The sequence below is a fragment of the Eulemur rufifrons genome, chromosome 7 (genome assembly GCF_041146395.1).
Source record: "Eulemur rufifrons isolate Redbay chromosome 7, OSU_ERuf_1, whole genome shotgun sequence".
In the NCBI taxonomy this organism is placed as follows: Eukaryota; Metazoa; Chordata; class Mammalia; order Primates; family Lemuridae; genus Eulemur; species Eulemur rufifrons.
Window position 1 is genome coordinate 216,535,155 of NC_090989.1, and position 20,063 is coordinate 216,555,217.

The window sequence follows — 20,063 nt, forward strand, 5'->3', positions numbered from 1 at the left end:
CAGAAATAAATGAACAGAATTCTTTAAATCCCTTGAATGCACATCATGGTGTCTTTCATTGAGTAGTACGAAAGACAATCAGTTGATTGATTATATACCATGATCATACATGAGCTCTGATACATATGTACCCATGCTAGGATACAGGATTATCGAGTGTGTAGCACAGGTTGAGTTTGTATATGTATCTCTCCAATCATGCAACAAACATTGCTTGAACAAGCAGTATATGCCAGGCATTATGTTAGGGGCTAGCATGTGGTCTTTACCCATATTTCTTTAAGGAAGAGAGATAGCCATGCAAAGTGGTTCTCATTGAAGTTAATAAAACTCTAAGAAGCCAGTGCATTTTCTGTGAATAATGTCAGTCACAGGTCTGGGTATCCTGAAGTAATGGATGTCCTTTCTGCAATTATTTATTCCTCTATAGTTGCCACACAGAGCAAGCAAATCTGACATCACAGTTCCTTTTAAAATCTCCCAGGCTGGGTGTGGTGGCTCACGCCTGTAATCCTAGCACTCTGGGAGGCCGACTCGGGCGGATCGTTTGAGCTCAAGAGTTCGAGACCAGCCTGAGCAAGAGCGAGACCCCATCTCTACTAAAAATAGAAAGAAATTAGCTGGACAACTAAAAATAGATAGAAAAAAATTAGTCGGGCATGGTGGCGCATGCCTGTAGTCCCAGCTACTCAGGAGGCTGAGGCAGAAGGATTGCTTGAGCCCAGGAGTTTGAGGTTGCTGTGAGCTAGGCTGACACCACGGCACTCTAGCCCAGGCAACAGAGTGGGACTCTATCTCAAAAAATAAATAAATAAATAAATAAATAAAATAAAATCTCCCAGATTTTGACACTGGAATAAAAATTACTCAGTAAACTTGACTAAGTTCATTCTTAGGAATTTCTGCCTGAAGTTAATAATAATCATCAGAAAACGAAATTATAGGAAAGAACAATAACTACCTCCTACTTTTCTAGTGATGAATTGTAATAATAGCAGACATTCGTGCATAGATCTTATTAGTGATAGGAGGGAAAATATACTTTGCAGAGTAAATATTTAAATAAATATTTTAGGCAAAAATGTTTAAGGTATTTGTTCCTTGTCTAAACCATTCTTAATAATAAAGGCAAAACTTCTTCCTTACTTGGATTGGGAAAATAAACAAGCGAAGTATATTTTAAGCCACAGCATGAAAGTTTCCAAACTTTTTCAAAGCCAACTGTTTATTTCACTTGTCTCTAATAATAAATATCTGTCCTAATCTGTCATAAGACTGGACAAATTTGTGGCAAACCTCCTCACAGCTGGGCAGTTTGACATTAATATCAAATTTTCTTTTGTTTCAGAATTGTCTGTTTCACAGCAACATCACCAGTGATTTAAAAGCATTTACAGACAAGTTTGGTTTTGATGTCCTCATCCTGTTCGCCAGCTACCTGTCAGAGGAGCAGCAGCCGAGACGACAGATCGCTGTGTACTCCGAGAACCTAGAGCTATGCAGTCAGGTGAGCACTCCTCCAACCCTGACAGGTTTCACTGCATCCTAACCTGCTGGCTCTCAGAACATGCAGTGCAAGACAGGGACAGATTGGTGGCATATAAGAAATTGGCAGCTGGGCGAGGTGGCTCATTCCTGTAATCCTAGCATGCTGGGAGGACAAGGTGGGAGGATCGCTTGACTTCAGGAGTTCAAGACCAGCCTGAGCAAGAGTGAGAGCCTGTCTCTACAAAAAATAGAAAAATTAGTCAGATGCAGTGGTGGGCACCTGTAGTCCCAGGTACTTGGGAGGCTGAGGCAGGAGACTCACTCAAGCCCAGGAGTTTGAGGTTGCAGTGGGCCATTGTGATGCCACTGCACTCTAGCCAGGGCAAGACTCTGTCTCAAAAAAAAAAAAATTGGCCCAAGAGATAGAGACCTAGAGGTTTGAGTTTTAGGAAATATTCAGGATATTTTGTGCATTGGACCTTTTTAAAAAGCCCCATCAGCATTTCTCTTCTAGGGTGAATCCATAGAGTGAAAGATCAGATCTTTCTCAGCCAAATGAGGGCAAGTCTTCTTTTGGGTGCTGTTTTCTTTTAAGTCTATTAATTTCTATTAAGTTGGTAATAGCTAACAAGCTTTAGTTCCTTTCTCAATACCAATTTGGTGTCTAGTGTTTAGGAACTGGTGATCTGATGCTTTAATCAAAGTCAGTTTGTCTCCACATACTAAAACTCTAAGTAATTAATTGGATTCTATAGGTTGATAATTGAGTTTTTTAACCCAAGGGCCAAGAAACAAAAAAAGAATCAAAGAAAATTAGTCAACACAGGGCACTGGATATATCCAACTGGGTGCACTTAACAACTAGTATGAGAATATACACGATTTATTATAATATGAGCAACATGAGCACAGAACACTTGCATCATTCATCTTTCCTCACTGATGGATTAGATGCCTCATGTATCCATGGGTGGCTAGAGGCAAAGTCTCCACTCATTTCTTTTCTGCCTCTTCCTTTCTGTCCTCCAAGAGCTCTTGTCTCTCTTGACACGTGGCTGTGAGTTCTCTTGGGCTCTCTCTGCTTTCTCAAGTCCAAACACGAGAGCCCTGCTCCTGCTGTGGGTACATTTTGCACTTGCTCCTCTGACCCACATGCATTTGTGCGTGGGATCACCAGCCTGTGGCGTTTTCAATGCTTCACTCTGCATTTGGTTTTCAAAGCTAAAAAGGATTGGTGGTATACTGATTAATCTTTGATCACTGGCTTTCCAGGGACAGGATTTAGGCCCCTAAGCCCCCAATACGGTGGTTTTCAAATCACTTTTAGCAGCAGAGCCCTTTTTCAAACTGACTTAAAAACTGGTTCATTTAAAATAGACAAAAGTAGGCCAGGCACAGTGGCTCATGCCTGTAATCCTAGCACTCTAGGAGGCCGAGGCAGGAGGATCGCTTGAGGTCAGGACTTCAAGACCAGCCTGAGCAAGAGCAAGACCCCAGTCTCTACTAAAAATAGAAAAATTAGCCGGGTGTCATGGTGAGCACCTATAATCCCAGTTACTCTGGAGGCTGAGGCAGAAGGATTGCGTGAGCCCAGGAGTTTGAGGTTGAGGTTGAGTTTGAGGTTGCTGTGAGCTAGGCTGACGCCACAGCACTCTACTCAGGGCAACAGAGTGAGACTCTGTCTCAAAAAAATAAAAAAAAATAAAATAAAATAGACAAAAGTAGAAGAGCAGCCACCACCCTCCCAAACCTGCCACACCCCAACAATAGCTGAGGGCAGCTCCTCTGAATCTGGACCAATGCAGACAGAGCCAAGACCCTGCGCCAAGGGGATCCCACGTTGTCTGTGTGGTCACACAATTGGCTAGGAGTTGACCTCTGCAGTTTGACCACCTGAATTCAGAACTCAGGCTTCCTCTCTTGTTGGACAAGTTATTTAACCTTCTTGTGTTTTCGTTTCTTCATGAATAAAATAGGGTTAAAAAGAGTCCCTGCCTTGTAGAATTACTGTACTTCTACAGTAATTCTTGTAAAACCCTTAGAACCATGCCTAACATGTGAAAGCACTCAAGGAATGTTAATTATTACTGTCACGATGATGCTTACTATCTACGTAAGCACTGCCGTGGTGGTGGTGGTGGTGGTTATTATTATTTTTATTTTTACCTCCACTAATCCCGTGGGGCCATTTAAAAGGCCCAGTGTGGGAAAATACTCCCAATATTTCCTTAAGATCAGAGAGCCACAGCCCAGTTCTGGCCTGGCACTGGCCATCGATCGCAGCGCCCCCTGCCTGTCAGGTCACTTGTGTGTTCTGGGCTCCGTGTGTGTGTGTGTGTGTGTGTGTGTGTGTGTGTGCGCATTCCCTGGGCCAGGAAGGGACAGCTGGGGCCTGAGTGCTGTTTGGGCCCCTACTTGCTCCTTTGTCTTTCCTACTTTCTCCTTTGCCTTTCCTACTTTCTCCTTTGCCATATGAGGCCATCAGAGGTTAAAGCAGACCTGGCTACCTGACCCTAAACAAGAGCCTCTCTCCTGCCCATTTCCCCTTGTTCCAACAGTTTGCCTGTAGTTCTTGTCAGCAACCAGCATTCTCTGCTTTTTTGAAAACTTAAGTTATACTCCTGTTGAAAGATGGTATTATATTACACTAAGGAAAAGAAGTTAGATGATGGATGGCCAGTGCAAACTCATAGCCAGGTGTCAAGAGAGACAAGAGCTCTTGGAGAACAGAAAGGAGGATGTAGAAAAGAAATAAGTAGAGACTTTGCCTCTAGCCACCCATGGATACACGAGGCATCTAATTCGTCGGTGAGGAAAGATGAACTGGGCTGTGGCTCTTTACCCATAACTTTCAGGAGCCACCAAAACTGAGCAGCTGGATTTTGAGTTAAACAAAAAGACAATTTGATAAGATTGGAGAAGGGTTGGTGATAAATTAAGTGGGACTTTCCATATTTTACATTATACAATTCTCCATTATCTGAGGTCTTCATTTTAAATAGGTAAGCATGTATTAATTTTATCTTTTAAAAAATTAATAAAGAAAAATTGCAAAGTGCAAAGACTACCTGAGTGTTCACATGAACCCCTGTGCCTCCTGACAGATCTGCTGTGAGCTGGAAGAGAGTCAGAACCCTTGCCTAGAACTGGAGCCCTTTGATTGTGGCTGTGACGAGATCCTGGTGTACCAGCAGGAGGACCCTTCAGTGACTTGTGATCAAGTGGTTCTCCTTGTCAAGGAAGTCATCAACAGGAGGTGTTCAGAGATGATCTCCAACAGCCGGACGTCCTCAACAGAAGCAGTGGCAGGCAGCGCCCCCCTGTCCCAGGGATCTTCTGGGATTGTGGAGTTGTATGGTTCTGACGTAGAGCCACAGCCCAGCTCTGTGAATTTCATCGAAAACCCTCCAGATCTTAACGATTCGAACCAGGCTCAGGTGGATGCTAATGTAGACCTTGTTAGCCCGGACAGCGGGTTGGCCACCATTAGGAGCAGCCGTTCATCCAAGGAGAGCTCAGTTTTCCTCAGTGATGACAGCCCAGTGGGAGAAGGAGCTGGGCCTCACCACACCCTCCTGCCAGGGCTTGACTCCTATAGTCCCATCCCCGAAGGGGCAGTAGCAGAGGAGAATGCACGGTCCGGAGAACACAGTGAACACTTTGACCTCTTCAACTTTGACCCAGCACCCCTGGCTTCTGGGCAGTCCCAACCGTCTTCCCATTCTGCAGACTACTCCCCGGCAGATGACTTCTTCCCCAACAGCGATTCGTCAGAAGGACAGCTCCCCACTGGGCCTAAAGGACTTGATGGGACAGGGATCAACATGTCTAACCATTCATCCAGTTTGCTCTTGTCAGGCCCTGGCAAAGATAGCCTTGCAGCATTTGATGATGAGTTTGTTCCAAGACAAGAAAGTCCCGGAGATAACTCTGAAAGAAATTTGAGCCTGACAGGTTTTGTGGGAGATGATTCTCCTTCGCCAGAAAGGCTAAAAAATATTGGAAAGAGGATCCCACCGACACCTAGGAATAGCTTTGTAGAAAGTTCACCATCCACTGAAGAACCAGACTCACTCTATCCAGAAGATATGGCCCAAAAAGCAATCGACACAGGTCACACTGGGCCACCTCAGACCCGTGCACGGTGCAGCAGCTGGTGGGGTGGTTTGGAAATTGACTCCAAAAATATTGCAGATGCATGGAGTTCCGGTGAACAGGAATCTGTCTTCCAGAGCCCTGAATCGTGGAGAGATCATAAGTCAAGCTCAGTTGACAGGAGGGCCTCAGATTCTGTATTTCAACCAAAGAGTCTTGAATTCCCAAAGTCAGGTCCCTGGGAGTCTGAATTTGGTCAGCCTAAAGTAGGCAACAAAGATAATCAAGACCAAAATGAGGAAAGCTTGCAGTTTCAGAACCTGCCTGCAGAGAAATTGCATTTGTCAGATGCTCCTCAGGGAACAAACCACCTGATAGAAGACTTTGCTGCTTTGTGGCATTCTGGTCGCTCTCCCACAGTGATGCCTGGGCCGTGGGGAAATCCTACCGATGACAGTGAACCAGCAGCTGCAGCCCCATTCCCAGCCTGGAGTGCATTTGGTAAAGAAGATAATGACGAAGCTTTAAAAAATACCTGGAATCCGCACCCCACGAGTGGCGAGACACCTTCTGTGAGGGACCCAAATGAGTGGGCCATGGCAAAAAGTGGGTTTGCTTTTTCTTCAGAAGACCTACTGGACAATTCACCCAGTGAAGCAAATAATGAAGCAGTTCCAGAAATGTGGGGCAAGAAGAACAATGACTCTAGGGATAATATCCTCGCATCCGGAAATCCCAGTTCCGATCTGGCTCATGCATGGAATAATTCTAAGCCGCCAAAGGATGATCAGAATGGTTTAGTAGATCCTAAAACTAGAGAGAAGGTATATGAAAAGGTAGATTCCTGGAACCTTTTTGAGGAGAATATTAAGAAAAGAGGGTCAGATGTCCTAGCTCCTTGGGAAGATTCCTTCTTGTCCTATAAATGCTCTGATTACAGTGCGTCCAACATAGGGGAAGATTCGGTGCCTTCCCCCTTGGATACCAACTACTCCACCTCTGACTCTTACACATCACCAACATTTGCTGGTGATGAGAAAGAAACTGAAAACAAGCCATTTGCTAAAGAGGAAGGTTTTGAGGCAAAAGATGCTAACTCTACTGCACAGGAAGCTGAAATTCCTCCTCAGTCACCGCTGCAGCCACCTAGAAATCGAATCAGTTCAGGGCCTGGGAACCTAGACATGTGGGCTTCGCCTCATGCAGATAATAATTCCGAAACAAATGCCGCTGATGACCCTGATAAAAATTTACTCCAGACCGAGCACGCAGATAGTAAGAGTGTCTCCGTGGAGGATGACATGGGGGAAAGCAGCCAGTCCAGTTACGACGACCCCAGCATGATGCAGCTGTACAACGAGACCAACCGACAGCTCACGCTTTTGCACAGCAGCACCAACTCGAGGCAGGCAGGCCCCGACACTCTGGACTTGTGGAACAGAGTGATTCTGGAGGACACTCAGTCCACGGCGACGATATCGGATATGGACAACGATTTGGACTGGGACGACTGCAGCGGGGGGGTGGCGATCACCAGCGACGGTCAAGAAGAAGGCTACATGGCTGAAGGCTCTGAACCGCAAACCCGATTTTCAGTGCGACAGCTGGAACCCTGGGGCACGGAGTATCAGGAAGCAAATCAGGCAGACTGGGAGCCCTCTGTCTCTGCTGAGCACACCGAGGACACTGCTCCCAACAAATGCCACACAGTGAATGAGAAAAGTGGACAGCTGATCGCCAACAGCATTTGGGATTCCGTGATGAGAGATAAAGACATGTCGTCATTCATGTTGCCAGATTCATCAGGTATTACAGATTTAGAACAAAGCAAATTACCTCCTGAAACTTCCAGCCACACAGCAAATGTTAAGGACACTCACACCCCAGATGTGCTAGAAGCTTCTGGAATCAGTGAGTCAGGAGCACTTACACCTCATCTTGATCACCAGGACACACCGAGGGGGACCCTGCAAAGTGATACAGGGTCCTTGGTGACCAGGCTTGAGAACCCAGGGCATTTTGCACACTCAGATCCATGGAAAGGTCATAGCTATGGACAAAGTGAAAGTGAGAAGGAAGCCCCCGGAACCACTGACAGGGGGCTCCTCAATGAGGAAGTGATTGGCTCTGGGGTGGACAGCATCTCCAGGATTTCTGAAAAAGGGCAAAGTGACCAGGAACTCTCTTCTCCAGTTGCATCTGAACATCAAGAAATCTGCACTGAACCAGGCAAAACCAGTTCTCTTTCAGTCACTTTCAGTCCTCAGACTGGGGAGGCAGAGGAAGTTTTAGAGTATGAGAAGCAGTCTTACAATCTAGACTCCTGTGATGTGCAAACAGAGATGTCCACAGACAACCTGCAGGCAGAAGATGCCTATGAAAAGCACCTCATGAGTCATAGAAATTCAGGTGAAACCACCGAGATTTCAAGTAGTATAAATTTAACAACAAATGTATCATTACCTGAAATGGATCTTGAGAAAATGGAAGAATGTGACATCCTGGAACCAGAGAGAGTGAACAAAGAGCCCCCTCATGAATTTCCCCAAAGCCTTGACATTAGGGATGGCCCTCTAAACAGCGATGTGCGGGTGAGTTGCACAAGTCCTGAGATAACTGAGAATCTTGAAGTTCAGGAGACTGAAAACAGCCTTCCAGGAGCCATTTCATCTGGAAATCATGACAAAGATAGTATTTCTAGTGAGTATACTCGTTCCAGTGCATCAAGTCCTGACCTAGATGATTCTTCAACTGCACTGTCTTCCTGGGGGCAACAACCCAGCACTGAGCATCACAAAGAGAACCGAGATGACTGGAGTGAGCAGAGTCGCCAAGAATCTGGACTAATTACCACCACTGATGGCCAAGCAGAAGTAACTACTGAAATGAAGGATTTAGAGAAAAACAAAATGGATGAGTCTGATCACAAAGTTCCTAAATTTTTAGAGATTTGGAATGACTCCATTGATGGTGACTCCTTATCCTCTTTATCCAGTCCTGAGACAGGTAAATATTCTGAATATTCAGGTGCACCCGAGGAAAGAAATCTAATGGTTAGCCATCAGGAGAAAGATGAACGTGACATTCCTGAAACCATGCAGCCAGAGATTGCCAAGGTCATTTCAACCAGCTCCGGTTCTAAGGATGATGGTGTGGGTGGTGAAGAATCAGTGGAGGCAGAGACCCATTTAGCCACTTGCCATGTTGCTCAGAGTGAACCCAGAGCCTGGGATTCACTGAAGGAATCTGATAAGTTCTTGGCTACAGCTGATCCCAAGCCTGAGGAATTTTCTGACCACCTAGGCAGCCCAGAACCAGCTGAGAGTAAGTCAGACCCATTTGGTGACAATCAACAAAGCAGCCCTGATCAATGGAATTTTTCACCACTAATGGAGACTGAAGTACAGGCTACCACGGTGGAGAGGGAGACAAGATCTTCTCCAGAAACAAGGAACACAGGAGATGTCACATGGCAACTATCTCCCAACATGGAACCAAAGAATGAAGATAATTCTAAATTGGAGATGCTGGGCTTCTCGGCTGAGAGCAGCGAGTGGTGGAACACCCCACCACAGGAAGGCAGACCAATGGAGAATGCATTGTCAGGGGACCTGTCTGACTCAAGTGGTGTGTTAGACATAAATTCCTCAGTACACCGGAATGTGGGTCCCTGGGGCATACCCATCCAGCGTGATTTCGAGTCCATGGAAACACCCTATACTAATCCTTTCAGTGACAACCATCAGTCACCCTTTCTGGATGGGGATGGGGAGAAGTCCTGTGAGCAGCTTTGGAACATTCAGCCAAGGCAGCCAGACCCAGATGCTGATCAGTTTAGCCAGCTTGTGATATTGGACCAAATTAAAGAAAAGAACTCAAGAGAGCAAACCTTCACGTCTTCTGCCGGTGAGGAGCTCAGTTCTGAAACGCCTACCCAAGAGCAGCATCAGGGTGCGGTGCTGTCAGTCTGGGATCACCCAGACCCAGCACTGACTCGCCCTGAGGACAATGGATGCGTTTTATCTAATGTTTCAACCATCGAGCGTCAGGAAACAAATTGGCAGGAACAAGAACAACCAAGCCTCGGTGAAATGACAAATTTGAGCGTTGCCACAGAAAATTTCCCTGCTGTCAGTTCTCCCACTCAACTGATAAAGACGTCAGGCTCTGAATGGGATGGCTCTAGCCCCGGTGAGGGCCCCCAAGGTACCTTTGTTCCAGATATTTTACCTGGCAACTTTCAAGAGGGTGGGCAACTGGCCTCAGCTTCGCCTGCCTTGTGGACGGATGCGAAGCAGCCCTTCAGCTTGAAAGCAGACGGTGAGAATCCTGACCTACTGACTCACTGTGAGCACGACAGCAACTCTCAGGCTTCCCACAGTCCTGATATCTGTCATGACTCTGAAGCAAAGCAGGATTCTGAGCAGCACGTCAGTGCTTACGTGGGACCCAGCGTGGGGTCCAGTGAGCTTTATCTCACTGAGCCAGAGGAGGATGAAGAGCCCAGTCGGGAGCCTGGGCAGGAATGTGTCCCCTACAATTCCGAACTCTATTCTGAAAATGCAATTCCACTGCCTCCAGTTGGCAATCAAGCAAACGTAAATGGCTCCTCCCAGCCTGCTTCTCAGAGAGGTTCTCCTGAACCTTCTGAAATAAATGGTGACAACAGCACAGGTTTAAAAGGGTCAGAAAAAGGAACCAGCCCAGATCTAGCACCAATTTTGGAACTTGTTGACAGAACAACCCCAAGGATGGAAAATACGGGAACTAGCATTTTTGTAACTCACCAAGAGACAACTGTGGAAGGAAATGCTTCTTGGGTATCGGGAGGCTTGTCTCCTGAGAGTCAGGCAGGTGCAGGGGCCCTGTTTGACAGTGAGCCACCTTTTGCTTCTGGGAATCCGGCCACAGTCACTGACGCTTTGCTAGCCTCGGACACTTGTCTGGACGTAAGCGAAGCTGCCTTCGATCACAGTTTCAGCGATGCCTCTGGTCTCAACACATCCACAGGAACGATAGATGACATGAGTAAACTGACATTGTCAGAGGGCCGCCCTGAAACACCAGTTGATGGGGACCTTGGGAAGCAAGATATCTGTTCATCCGAGGCCTCGTGGGGTGATTTTGAATGTGAAGTAATGGGCCAGAATATCGATGAAGACTTAATGAGAGAGCCTGAACACTTCCTCTACGGTGGTGACCCTCCTTTGGAGGAGGATGCGCTGAAGCAGTCGCTGGCACCGTACACACCTCCCTTTGATTTGTCCTATCTCACAGAACCTACCCACGGTGCTGAAACAGCAGAGGAGGCTGGGTCGCCAGAGGATGAGTCTCTGGGGAGCAAAGCAGCAGAGATAGTGCTTTCCACCCTTCCTGACCGACAGAATGAGGGAAACCATGCTGAGCCCCAAACCAGACAGCCTGGACCCCAGCTGGTTGTGCTGCACATTGATGAAGACCCTGAGTCCGTTCCTTTACCTGAAGAAGCACGCTCCAGTATTTTGTCTCCATCAAACATTGACTGGGAAGTAGAAACAGATCATTCTGATTCACCAGCAGGTGGAGACATAGGATCACCAAATGGTAAGAACCATCCCCTTCCTTCACGCCCAAGATATTGCTGCTTTGATTATTAAACTAGTGCATTTGTAAGACACACTCACTCTTCTTACCAATGAGGGTAGACAGGAACACATTTGCAATGCATGCCTAATCAAGTTATGTAAAGCAGTGATAAGATCTAATGCGTATGTATAATAATATCTACCCCTGATAGTGCACAAGAAAATTAGACAGCTCTACAAAATAAGAATATTTCTTAAGTTACCTCTTTTTAGATGATCATTTGCAAAGATCACAAATCACATAATGTGTTAACTCTTGTTCTCCCCTTCTCACCTTCAACTTCCACTTCTAGGTGCTAGCAAGGAAATATTAGAGTTGAGAGAAGAAAAAATAATTTCTACCAAAGAGCCTGAGCAGATAAAATTCAAATACAAGGAGGAAAGATGCACAGAGAAGTATGAAGATCCTCATGTACTCCACATGGATTACATACTTGTAAACCATGAAGAAAACTCACCCCTGAAGCCAGAGGCCTGTGAAGCAAGAGAAAGCATATCTGAATTAGAAGAATCTCATATAAGTTCCGAAAAAACAGGACTGCCAGGAACTCAATTAGCAGGCTTCCCAGACACATGTCAGCCTGCTTCCCTAAATGAAAGAAAAGATCATTCTGCAGAGAGAATGTCTTCCAAAGAAGACAAGAGATCATTGAGATCATCTCTTGAGAGCCCTGTGCAAGATCAGAGTTGGATGGTCTTGGGCCATAGTGAGGTTAGTGATCCATCGTTGGAAGAAGCCAGGGACTCAGGGCCTGGATGGCCTGGCAAGACTGTGGAGCCATTCTCTGATCTCAGCATGAACAACGGTCCCCAGATGCAGGTTCTGGAAGAGATAAAACCTCTAGAATCTTTAGCACTAGAGGAAGCTTCTGGTCTGATCAGCCAATCACGGAGGAACAAGAGCCAAGGCAGGGCCAGCCCGGATGCAGTGACACTGCAGGCTGTCACCCATGACAATGAATGGGAAATGCTTTCACCACAGCCTTCTCAGAAAAACGTGATCCCTGACACGGAAATGGAGGAGGAGACAGAGTTCCTTGAGCCCAGAACCAGGAAACCAAGATCAAATGGGTAAGCAAAAAGCTGGCTTTCCTTTTTCCTAAAAATCATTATATTTAGAAGCCTGGGAAATGGTGAGGGGTTATGGAATATGAAGAATACCTAGATGATAGATGCTTTGGTTACATTTATTGTGAGGCACACCATCAGTAAAAGCAGCTACTAGACAATTATAACCCTAATGATGATTTGTGCACATTTTCACCTGATAAACGCCCTTCTATTTTCACCTAAACTTCTACCTACCCTCCCAACTCCCTTCCCCACCTACTTCAATACCTACATGACTCTAAAACAGGCATTTGGAAATAGAAGGAGGTGGCACTAATATTTAATCACCACCTACTATAAGCAAGGCAGTTTTGTACACATTTATCTGATTTAATCCTTACACAGGGGATAGGGGAGTCAGAAGGGTGGGGTAGGGCCAGGGGATCAAGGCTAGAGGGTTCTATACCTTGGCTAGAATTTAGTAACCAGAATGAACTCTGGGATTCAAAACTCTCCACCTCCGAAGCTCATCCTTTCCCAGCTGACAAGCTGCCTGTGTTATAGAAAAGGCGCTTTCTGGTTTTATGTAAGCACCTAACTCACTGGAGGGAGATAAGGAGTCTCCACATGTTAGTGTGAAACGTTCATTCCCTAATTGGCTGTAAAATTGGCAAATCCCCTTCAAATCAGTGATTCAGTCATTCATTTGTTCACAAACTCATTCATTCATTCACCATATGGTTTTTGATAATTTGCTCTGTGCCATGTTTCTGGGTAGCACATAGCAGGGACCAGGGTGTCACTGCTGCCCTCAAGCTTTCAGCCTCTGCTGAAACTGTTTAGTGTTCTCCAGTTCTCCTAATCCCCCCTTATAAAGCCCTCCTGCTTCCAGGGACAAAAGGGAAAATTGTGAAAAGTAATTGAAGTAAAGGGGGGAAATCATGTTTCCCCCTTAAAATGTAGTAGAGGAAAGATATCTTTTTGCTCCTCAGTTTGGGAATGTAAAGCACTACACACACCACGTCCCCACGGTGAGCAAGGGAGATGAATTCCAGCCTGGCTCTATCATTATTGATTCTATATTTTAGGATTAACCCCAGGCTTAAGTTTTCTCATCCATAAAATCAGTGGATGGGCTGAAAGATCTCAAGCCTTCCTGCATTATTAAATTCTGTGAACTTAATTTGTGTGGAAACAGAATGTGACCAGGAGAGCTCTGGCATTCACAAATGACATTTATTGATGAAAGGAACAGACACAACAGAAAGAATAGCAGAGGTTTACTGAGGGTTCAGAAAGTGCCGTAAGGAGTTAAAAGCTGTACCATGTTCAAGTGCAGCTTCATAAATCCAGACATTTTCAGTTGGCCTAATCTTTCTTTCTTCCTGTCAAGCTATTTCCTTCCAGAGAGACCCCAGATCCGTTATCAGAAAGGGAGTAGCAGATGGGTCCCAGCAGCCCTGCTGGCATTGTTATAGATTGAGCTAAGAACTCAGGCAGCTTTGGCTGAGCTATTGTTTGGCTTCTTGTCCGCATTTCGCACATGCCCCTGAAATCCAACAGATGACACTCAGTGTTCGGTTGTGCCACCAGCACTTTTTCTTTCGACAAGATTTCTTTGCTCATCCCTTTCCACTGAGTCCCTATAGTAACGAAACTGTTCTCACGATGGGGTCGGGGCAAGTTTTTCTACCAGCATTTGTATTACCTTTTGCTTAAATAATTGACTCTGAATGTATTTGGAAGTTTTCTTTTGTGCTAGATTTGGGGAAGGTACAGGGTTGTCTAAAACGGTGGTTCTCTAAGGCCAGCATCATAGATATCACCTGAGTAGTTGTTAGAAATGCAAATTATCAGCCCCACCCCAGACCTCCTGAGTCAGGAACTGAGGTTCAGCAGCTCCTGAGGCGTAGTAAAGTTTGATGACCATTGGTTTAAAACATACTCCTAGCCCACTAGGAGTTTACAGTTTAATTAAATTAGACATACATGAAAAGATAGGTAGTAGTGTAATATTTAAATCAAGAAAGTAGGCTGGCGCAGTGAGCCACACCAGTAATCATAGCACTCATGGAGGCTGAGACGGGAGGACTGCTTGAGCTCAGAAGTTCAAGACCAGCCTGAGCAAGAGCAAGACCCCATCTCTACTAAAAATATATATATATATATATATTAGCCAGGCATGGTGGCGCATGCCTGTAATCCCAGCTACTTGGGAGGCTGAGGAAGGAGGATTACTTGAGCCAGTTTGAGGTTGCTGTGAGCTAGGCTGATGCCATGGCACTAGCCCAGGCAACAGAGTCAGACTCTGCCAAAAAAAAAAAAAAAAAAAAGAAAGTTAATGACCAACATCAGTTTAAATATAAATAGCTACCAATTAGGGCATTTGCTGTAGACTTTATATGCACTGTGTCACATTACAGTGGCAACTATGTGAGACAAGAATTATACAAGTGAGGATATAAGAGGAGAAATGTCTGTTTAGGGCTCCTTTATGGAGCAGGTACCAGGGATGGCTTACTTGCCATCAGACACGGAAGGCAGAGTGCCCACGGCTCACAAGAATGTTTTATTTATTTATTTATTTATTTCATCTTATTGTTATGGGGGATATAGAATTGCAGGTTACATACGTTGCCCATGTACTGCCTTTCCCCCCAAGTCAGAGCTCCAGGCGTGTCTGTTCCCCAGATAGTGCGCGTTGCACCCATCATGTAGGTATATATCCCTCCCTCCCCCCCCCTTCCCGAGTCAGCACCTTCAAGTGTTACCATTCCCCAAACGGTGCACAATGCACTCATTGTGTAGGCATACACCCATCCCTTCCCCCTACCCCCCACCTCAGTCTGATATCCGATTGGTGTCGTTCCCAGATGTGTATTTAGGTGATGATCAGGGAAACCAATTTTCTGGTGAGTACATGTGATGCTTGTTTTTCCATTACAAGAATGTTTAATTTCTTTTAAAGTCAAAAGAAAATAATTATTATACTCCTGTATGGATTATATTTGTCTTTATGCCAACACAGTTGTAAAATAAATTGTTTTAAAATTGTTAATGATGGGAGGGGTCCGTGAAGGCAGAAGTTGCCAAGGACCCATGAAAGTCACACCGCAGTTTTGAGAGGTCTGATTAGAGATGGGCATTAAAGGAAAGTCATCGTTTGGAAAGGCAAGGAAGAGGGTCAGAGGCCAGCCAAGTGAAATGGGAAGAATCAGGTAAGGAAATCCTGGAGACAGAAAGGTAATCACAGGGGCAGTACAATGAGATGGCCATAGTTTCCCAAACGAAACCTGAAGACTTCTGACACATAAGCTGATGATAGGATAGAATATCCAAAACCAAGACCATCCTTCCAAAAAAATTGAGAGGCTCTTCATAAATAGAAATAGGTTCATAGTATGCACTATGATGTATCAGCTGCAAATCAGCTTCTTCCCTCCCCCTTCCCAACCTCGCCCCCTCTCAGCTCCCAATCTGTTTTGAGAGTAGCAAGCCACATTTTTAAAACCTGAAAAAAGCATTAGAAAGATATGTTTTCTCCTCATATTCCACTTACTGACCCTTGTCAACAAAACTTTTTGCTAGGGCTAGGAGATAACCTCTCTGCCTTGAGGTTTTCAGCACTCCATTCACGTTCCCTAGAATTGATCTTCCCAGAAGCCTTTGCCAACACCTTGGTCATCTTCCAGCCATAAACTGGTCCAGCAGAGGATCAAATATCAATTTGCTGAGACACTGATGGATGTGTCTGATCATTCCTACATGGTCACAGAGAACATCTGCAGGGGAATCTGCAGCACACAAGCCTTTCTTAAAATAAAGAAACATTTAGATGTTTATTTTGAAGAAAGCATGATTGGAAGAATGATGTGTGAAGGAAGGGCTAATTCGGTTATGTATCTGGTTTTTCAGAAAAACAGAACAGGAGCTATCTATGCCTGTATCTCTCTTTCTTTCTATCTATCCAGCTAGCTAGCTATTGAGAGGATTTTAAGGATTTGGCTCATGCAATTATGGGAGCTGGCAAGAGCAAAATCTGCAGGGCAGGCCAGCAGCCCTGAAACTCAGGGAGTCAGTGTTGCAGTGTTGAGTCCAAATTCTGCAGGGCAGCAGGCTGGAGGCTCAGGTAGGTTTCTGCGGTGCAGTCCTGAGGAGAATTCCTTCCTTAGGAAACTTCAGGCGTTACAATTAAAACCTTCAACTGATTGGATGAAGCCTACCAACATTATGAAGGGTAATTTGCTTTACTCAAAGTCTGCTGATTTCAATGTTAATCACATCTTAAAAAATACCTTTACAGCAACATCTAAACTGACATTTGAACTAAATATTTGGACACCGTAGCCTAGCTAAGTTGACATGTAACATTAACCATCACAGATTATAGTCAAAAGCCTGACCTGTATGCTAAGCAAGCATGAAACCATTAAAATGTTTAAATTCACCATCTGAATTATATAAAAATGTGACAACCCATATACAAATATATTATCTTTCTATAGGTATACACAAGGAAATAGCTGTGCAAGGTGATAAAAGGAAATCAGTTCTAAGAGGACTGAGAAAACTGACAATATTTGTCTCATCTTTTGGAGATACATGCAGCAGTGGGAGTAGGGGGATGAGGAGAGAGAGGAGAAGGGAGAGGGAGTTGTTGTACCGGGTACTTTTGAAAGAGAGTATCTAGAAGTAACCTACTCTCCTATTTGTGGAGTTATCTTGTTTCCTAGCTCTATGAAGTGAGGTGTTTGGTACTCCCCAAAATAAAAATGACCTTTAAACAGCATATTTCATATGCCACACAATCCGATTCTATGGTGATCCTTATGTATTCTTTCTTTAAAATTAGTAAATTTTTCACCTTTTTTTTTTTCCTGTCCAATAATACCATGGAAAAGAATTCATATTTTCACCTGTGAGTGATACCATTAGATCTTTTTTGTTTTTCATGAGACCTCTGAAATCAGGCTTTCTCTATAACATATGGTTGGGGAGTTAGCATATTGGGTCTAATACCCACTCGAATGTTGAAAATGAGAAATAGATAAATAATCCATAGACTCTTTCTCTTGATGTTTGGTAATGGGCACTCTGAGAAAAAGGCTTTTTGAGTTGTATCACACTTTGGAGCATTTGCCTTTTCTCAGAGGTAAGTTGATACTCCAGAAACTCCAGGTTTCCCTTGTTTATTCATGTTTTTTTGGCTATTCCCCGCACCAAACCTGGAAGACCAAACTTGGCACTGAATCTGTGTTAATTTATTTTTGTAAGTATATTTGATTCTTTGGTGTATCATGTTTGGTGAGTTGGTGGTGATGATTAAGTATCATTAAAAGTCCTTTAAATTTGAAATTTAATTCAGGACTTAGTCTCCTTCTTTATCTTTCTTTCTTACACTCTCTCTCTCTCTCTCCCTCTCTCTCTCTAGGGTCCCTCTCCCACCCCCTGCCCATCTCTGCATTTCTGGTCAGACCTATCCAGAACAGACTTTCAATAATAAGGGCTTGCAGGTTGTCAAATATATTATTTTCTTTGGCCCACTCAACTGCCATTTGAGACAGACAGGGAAAGTTTTACTATCCCCATTTTCCAGCTAGATGAGCAAACCGACTTAACAAATGAACAGCTTAATGTCACCCAGAAATGAGAAAGTGAAGCTGGAACTTAATCTTAAGTCTTCTCTCTTCTAGCCCAATGCTTGTCAATGACACACAGCTGCCAAAATGTGTTTTTCTTGAAGTTTTTCTATAGGTTCTCCCATTGTACCATTGAAAGGCACTTACAGTCTAATAGCAAAGTTCCCAATGAGATATTTTGACAATAACTGAACCAGAACTCGTCTCTGACTCTTCAGACTCTCTGGTGACATACTGAGCCCTTTGGAGGCCTGAACACACCTTTGCCATCACAGCAGATCCGTGCTGCCATTGTCAGTGGGCTGCTCCCCGTCTGTGGTGTGTGGGACCAACTCGAGTGGCCAGAGGCCGAAGGGAAGAGAGAGAATCAAAGCCCCTCAATGTTCATTTCAGTTTTCCAAATATTTATAGATGTGGTATTTTGTGGTGAGGGATTTCACAGCAAGAGAGAGCCATGGGAGCCAAGATGCGGCAGTACAACTCAGCTGTCCTGTGGGAGGAACACCCACAGAGGGACCCAGGTGTGTTGTGTTGCCTTCTAGTTTGAGGGAAACTCCAAGGTGCTTCTCCAGCTGGAACCTTGAAACATCAAAGCTAGTGGCATAGCCTCCTTCAAGGAAAAAAAAAAAAACCTCCATGAAAATTGATGGTATTTGAGGAAGACAAGGTGGCGGCATGCCTTTTGAAAGAAGGGAGTATTAGTATATACACATATACACACAGCAGGAAAGGGATGACACATTCAAATTAGGAAAATTCAAGAGATATTTAATAAAGAGAGTATTTACAAAGATGGAGGCAAAGTGTGCAGAACCCACAAGGAATAGTGCAGTAGCCCAGGAATAGCAGCAATACACTTGCTATTAGTCCTAGACGTCAGGGATGAGGGGAGAGAGTGATTACCAGAATCCAGAATGAGAATTTCAGGTAGAAAGGGCCACCTTGAGAGAAGCAGTGACCTAGCGTGAGGGACACAGCTAGCCAGAGGTGTTCCCACAGGGAAGGAGCCAGGTGAATATCTGTCCTTACCTCTCTGTCTCCTTCCTCCCTCTTGTCTCCTACCGGGATCCTTATCAGTCAAAACCTAGTGGAAGTCAGAGGGTGAGAAGCCTTCAGGGTAGAATGCAAGGTGGAGAAAGTAGGAGAGTGAAGCTAAAGAAGCAACCAGAAGTTATTCAGCAAAGCTGGCTTAATTGTAGAATGGTGGAACTTCAGCTTCTAAAAAGTGTACTGAGATATTAATGTGCAGAATTAGTTAACTGTTTCTCCAGTACAGTAGAGGATCTATTTCCAAGACCTATGTGAGAGTTCTTTTGGAACAAAGGCTATCAAAAAAGTCCAGGATTGGGTCACCCTTTGTAGAGAAGTCCAAGCTGCTCGTTCTCAACCAACAGAGAATACTGATGGGCTTAAGACCACTGGTACTTAGGGATGCTATGTCTGAGGCTGTGAGAGGAAAGGAGGTGAAGGAATTGCCTGAGCAGAAGCCTGAAATAAGGGCAGATGTTAACTGCCTAGTTGGGGGACATATATCAGCGATCTGGGAGTACAGCAAAGCATGCTCCAACCTCAGAGCCTAAGGGGTCTCAGGCATGAAAAGCCACGGAATGGCCTGACATGAAAACTTCTCATGGCTGTAGAGGTAGATTGCAATATGTCAGCCTGGGAGAAGGGTCTTAGGGCTTCCATTGTTAAAAAGTTGGGCCAAGTTCCTTCTCTCCCTTTCTCTCCACAATGCCTCAGTTAATGTAAAACCAGTCTCCCAGTGGAAAACATGTAGTTTCTTTGTTCCTTGATCAAATGGGTCCCAGCTACTGAACTGAGAAGATTGATATCCATGTGCATAGCTTGAGGTTGGGATAAAATTAGTTAGTTTATCTTGATCAAAAGGGCTGTACCTACGAAGAATTATGTGTTTTTTCCTTCTAGAAAAAAGAAGGAAATTAGCTAGGACACCTTGTGATTTGAGGGGCGGGGAAACCCTGAGACCTTTGATCATTGTATCCCATGATTTTTTCACATGAGATCATTGTATTTTGCAGCATGGCAAAGAGAATAAAAAGCAAGTGCTGGGTTTCAGTCACTGCCACCTTGGCACTAGAGTGCTGGTGGTCCCCTGATTTCCCCACTCTTTTAAATACTATTTCTGTGTCTGTGTCTCTGTTTC

At 44.7% G+C, this 20,063-nt stretch overlaps 1 protein-coding gene across 3 annotated transcripts in view; it reads left to right on the forward strand.

Annotated features, from left to right (window-relative positions):
• PRUNE2 (prune homolog 2 with BCH domain) overlaps positions 1 to 20,063 on the forward strand; it is a 255,114-nt gene that overhangs the window by 164,881 nt on the left and 70,170 nt on the right. For all 3 annotated transcript variants that reach the window (XM_069474102.1, XM_069474103.1, XM_069474101.1), the window contains exons 7-9: positions 1,349 to 1,507; positions 4,593 to 11,166; positions 11,501 to 12,278. In XM_069474102.1, coding sequence (XP_069330203.1) covers positions 1,349 to 1,507; positions 4,593 to 11,166; positions 11,501 to 12,278 — 7,511 coding nt within the window. The remainder of the gene's footprint in view (positions 1 to 1,348; positions 1,508 to 4,592; positions 11,167 to 11,500; positions 12,279 to 20,063) is intronic.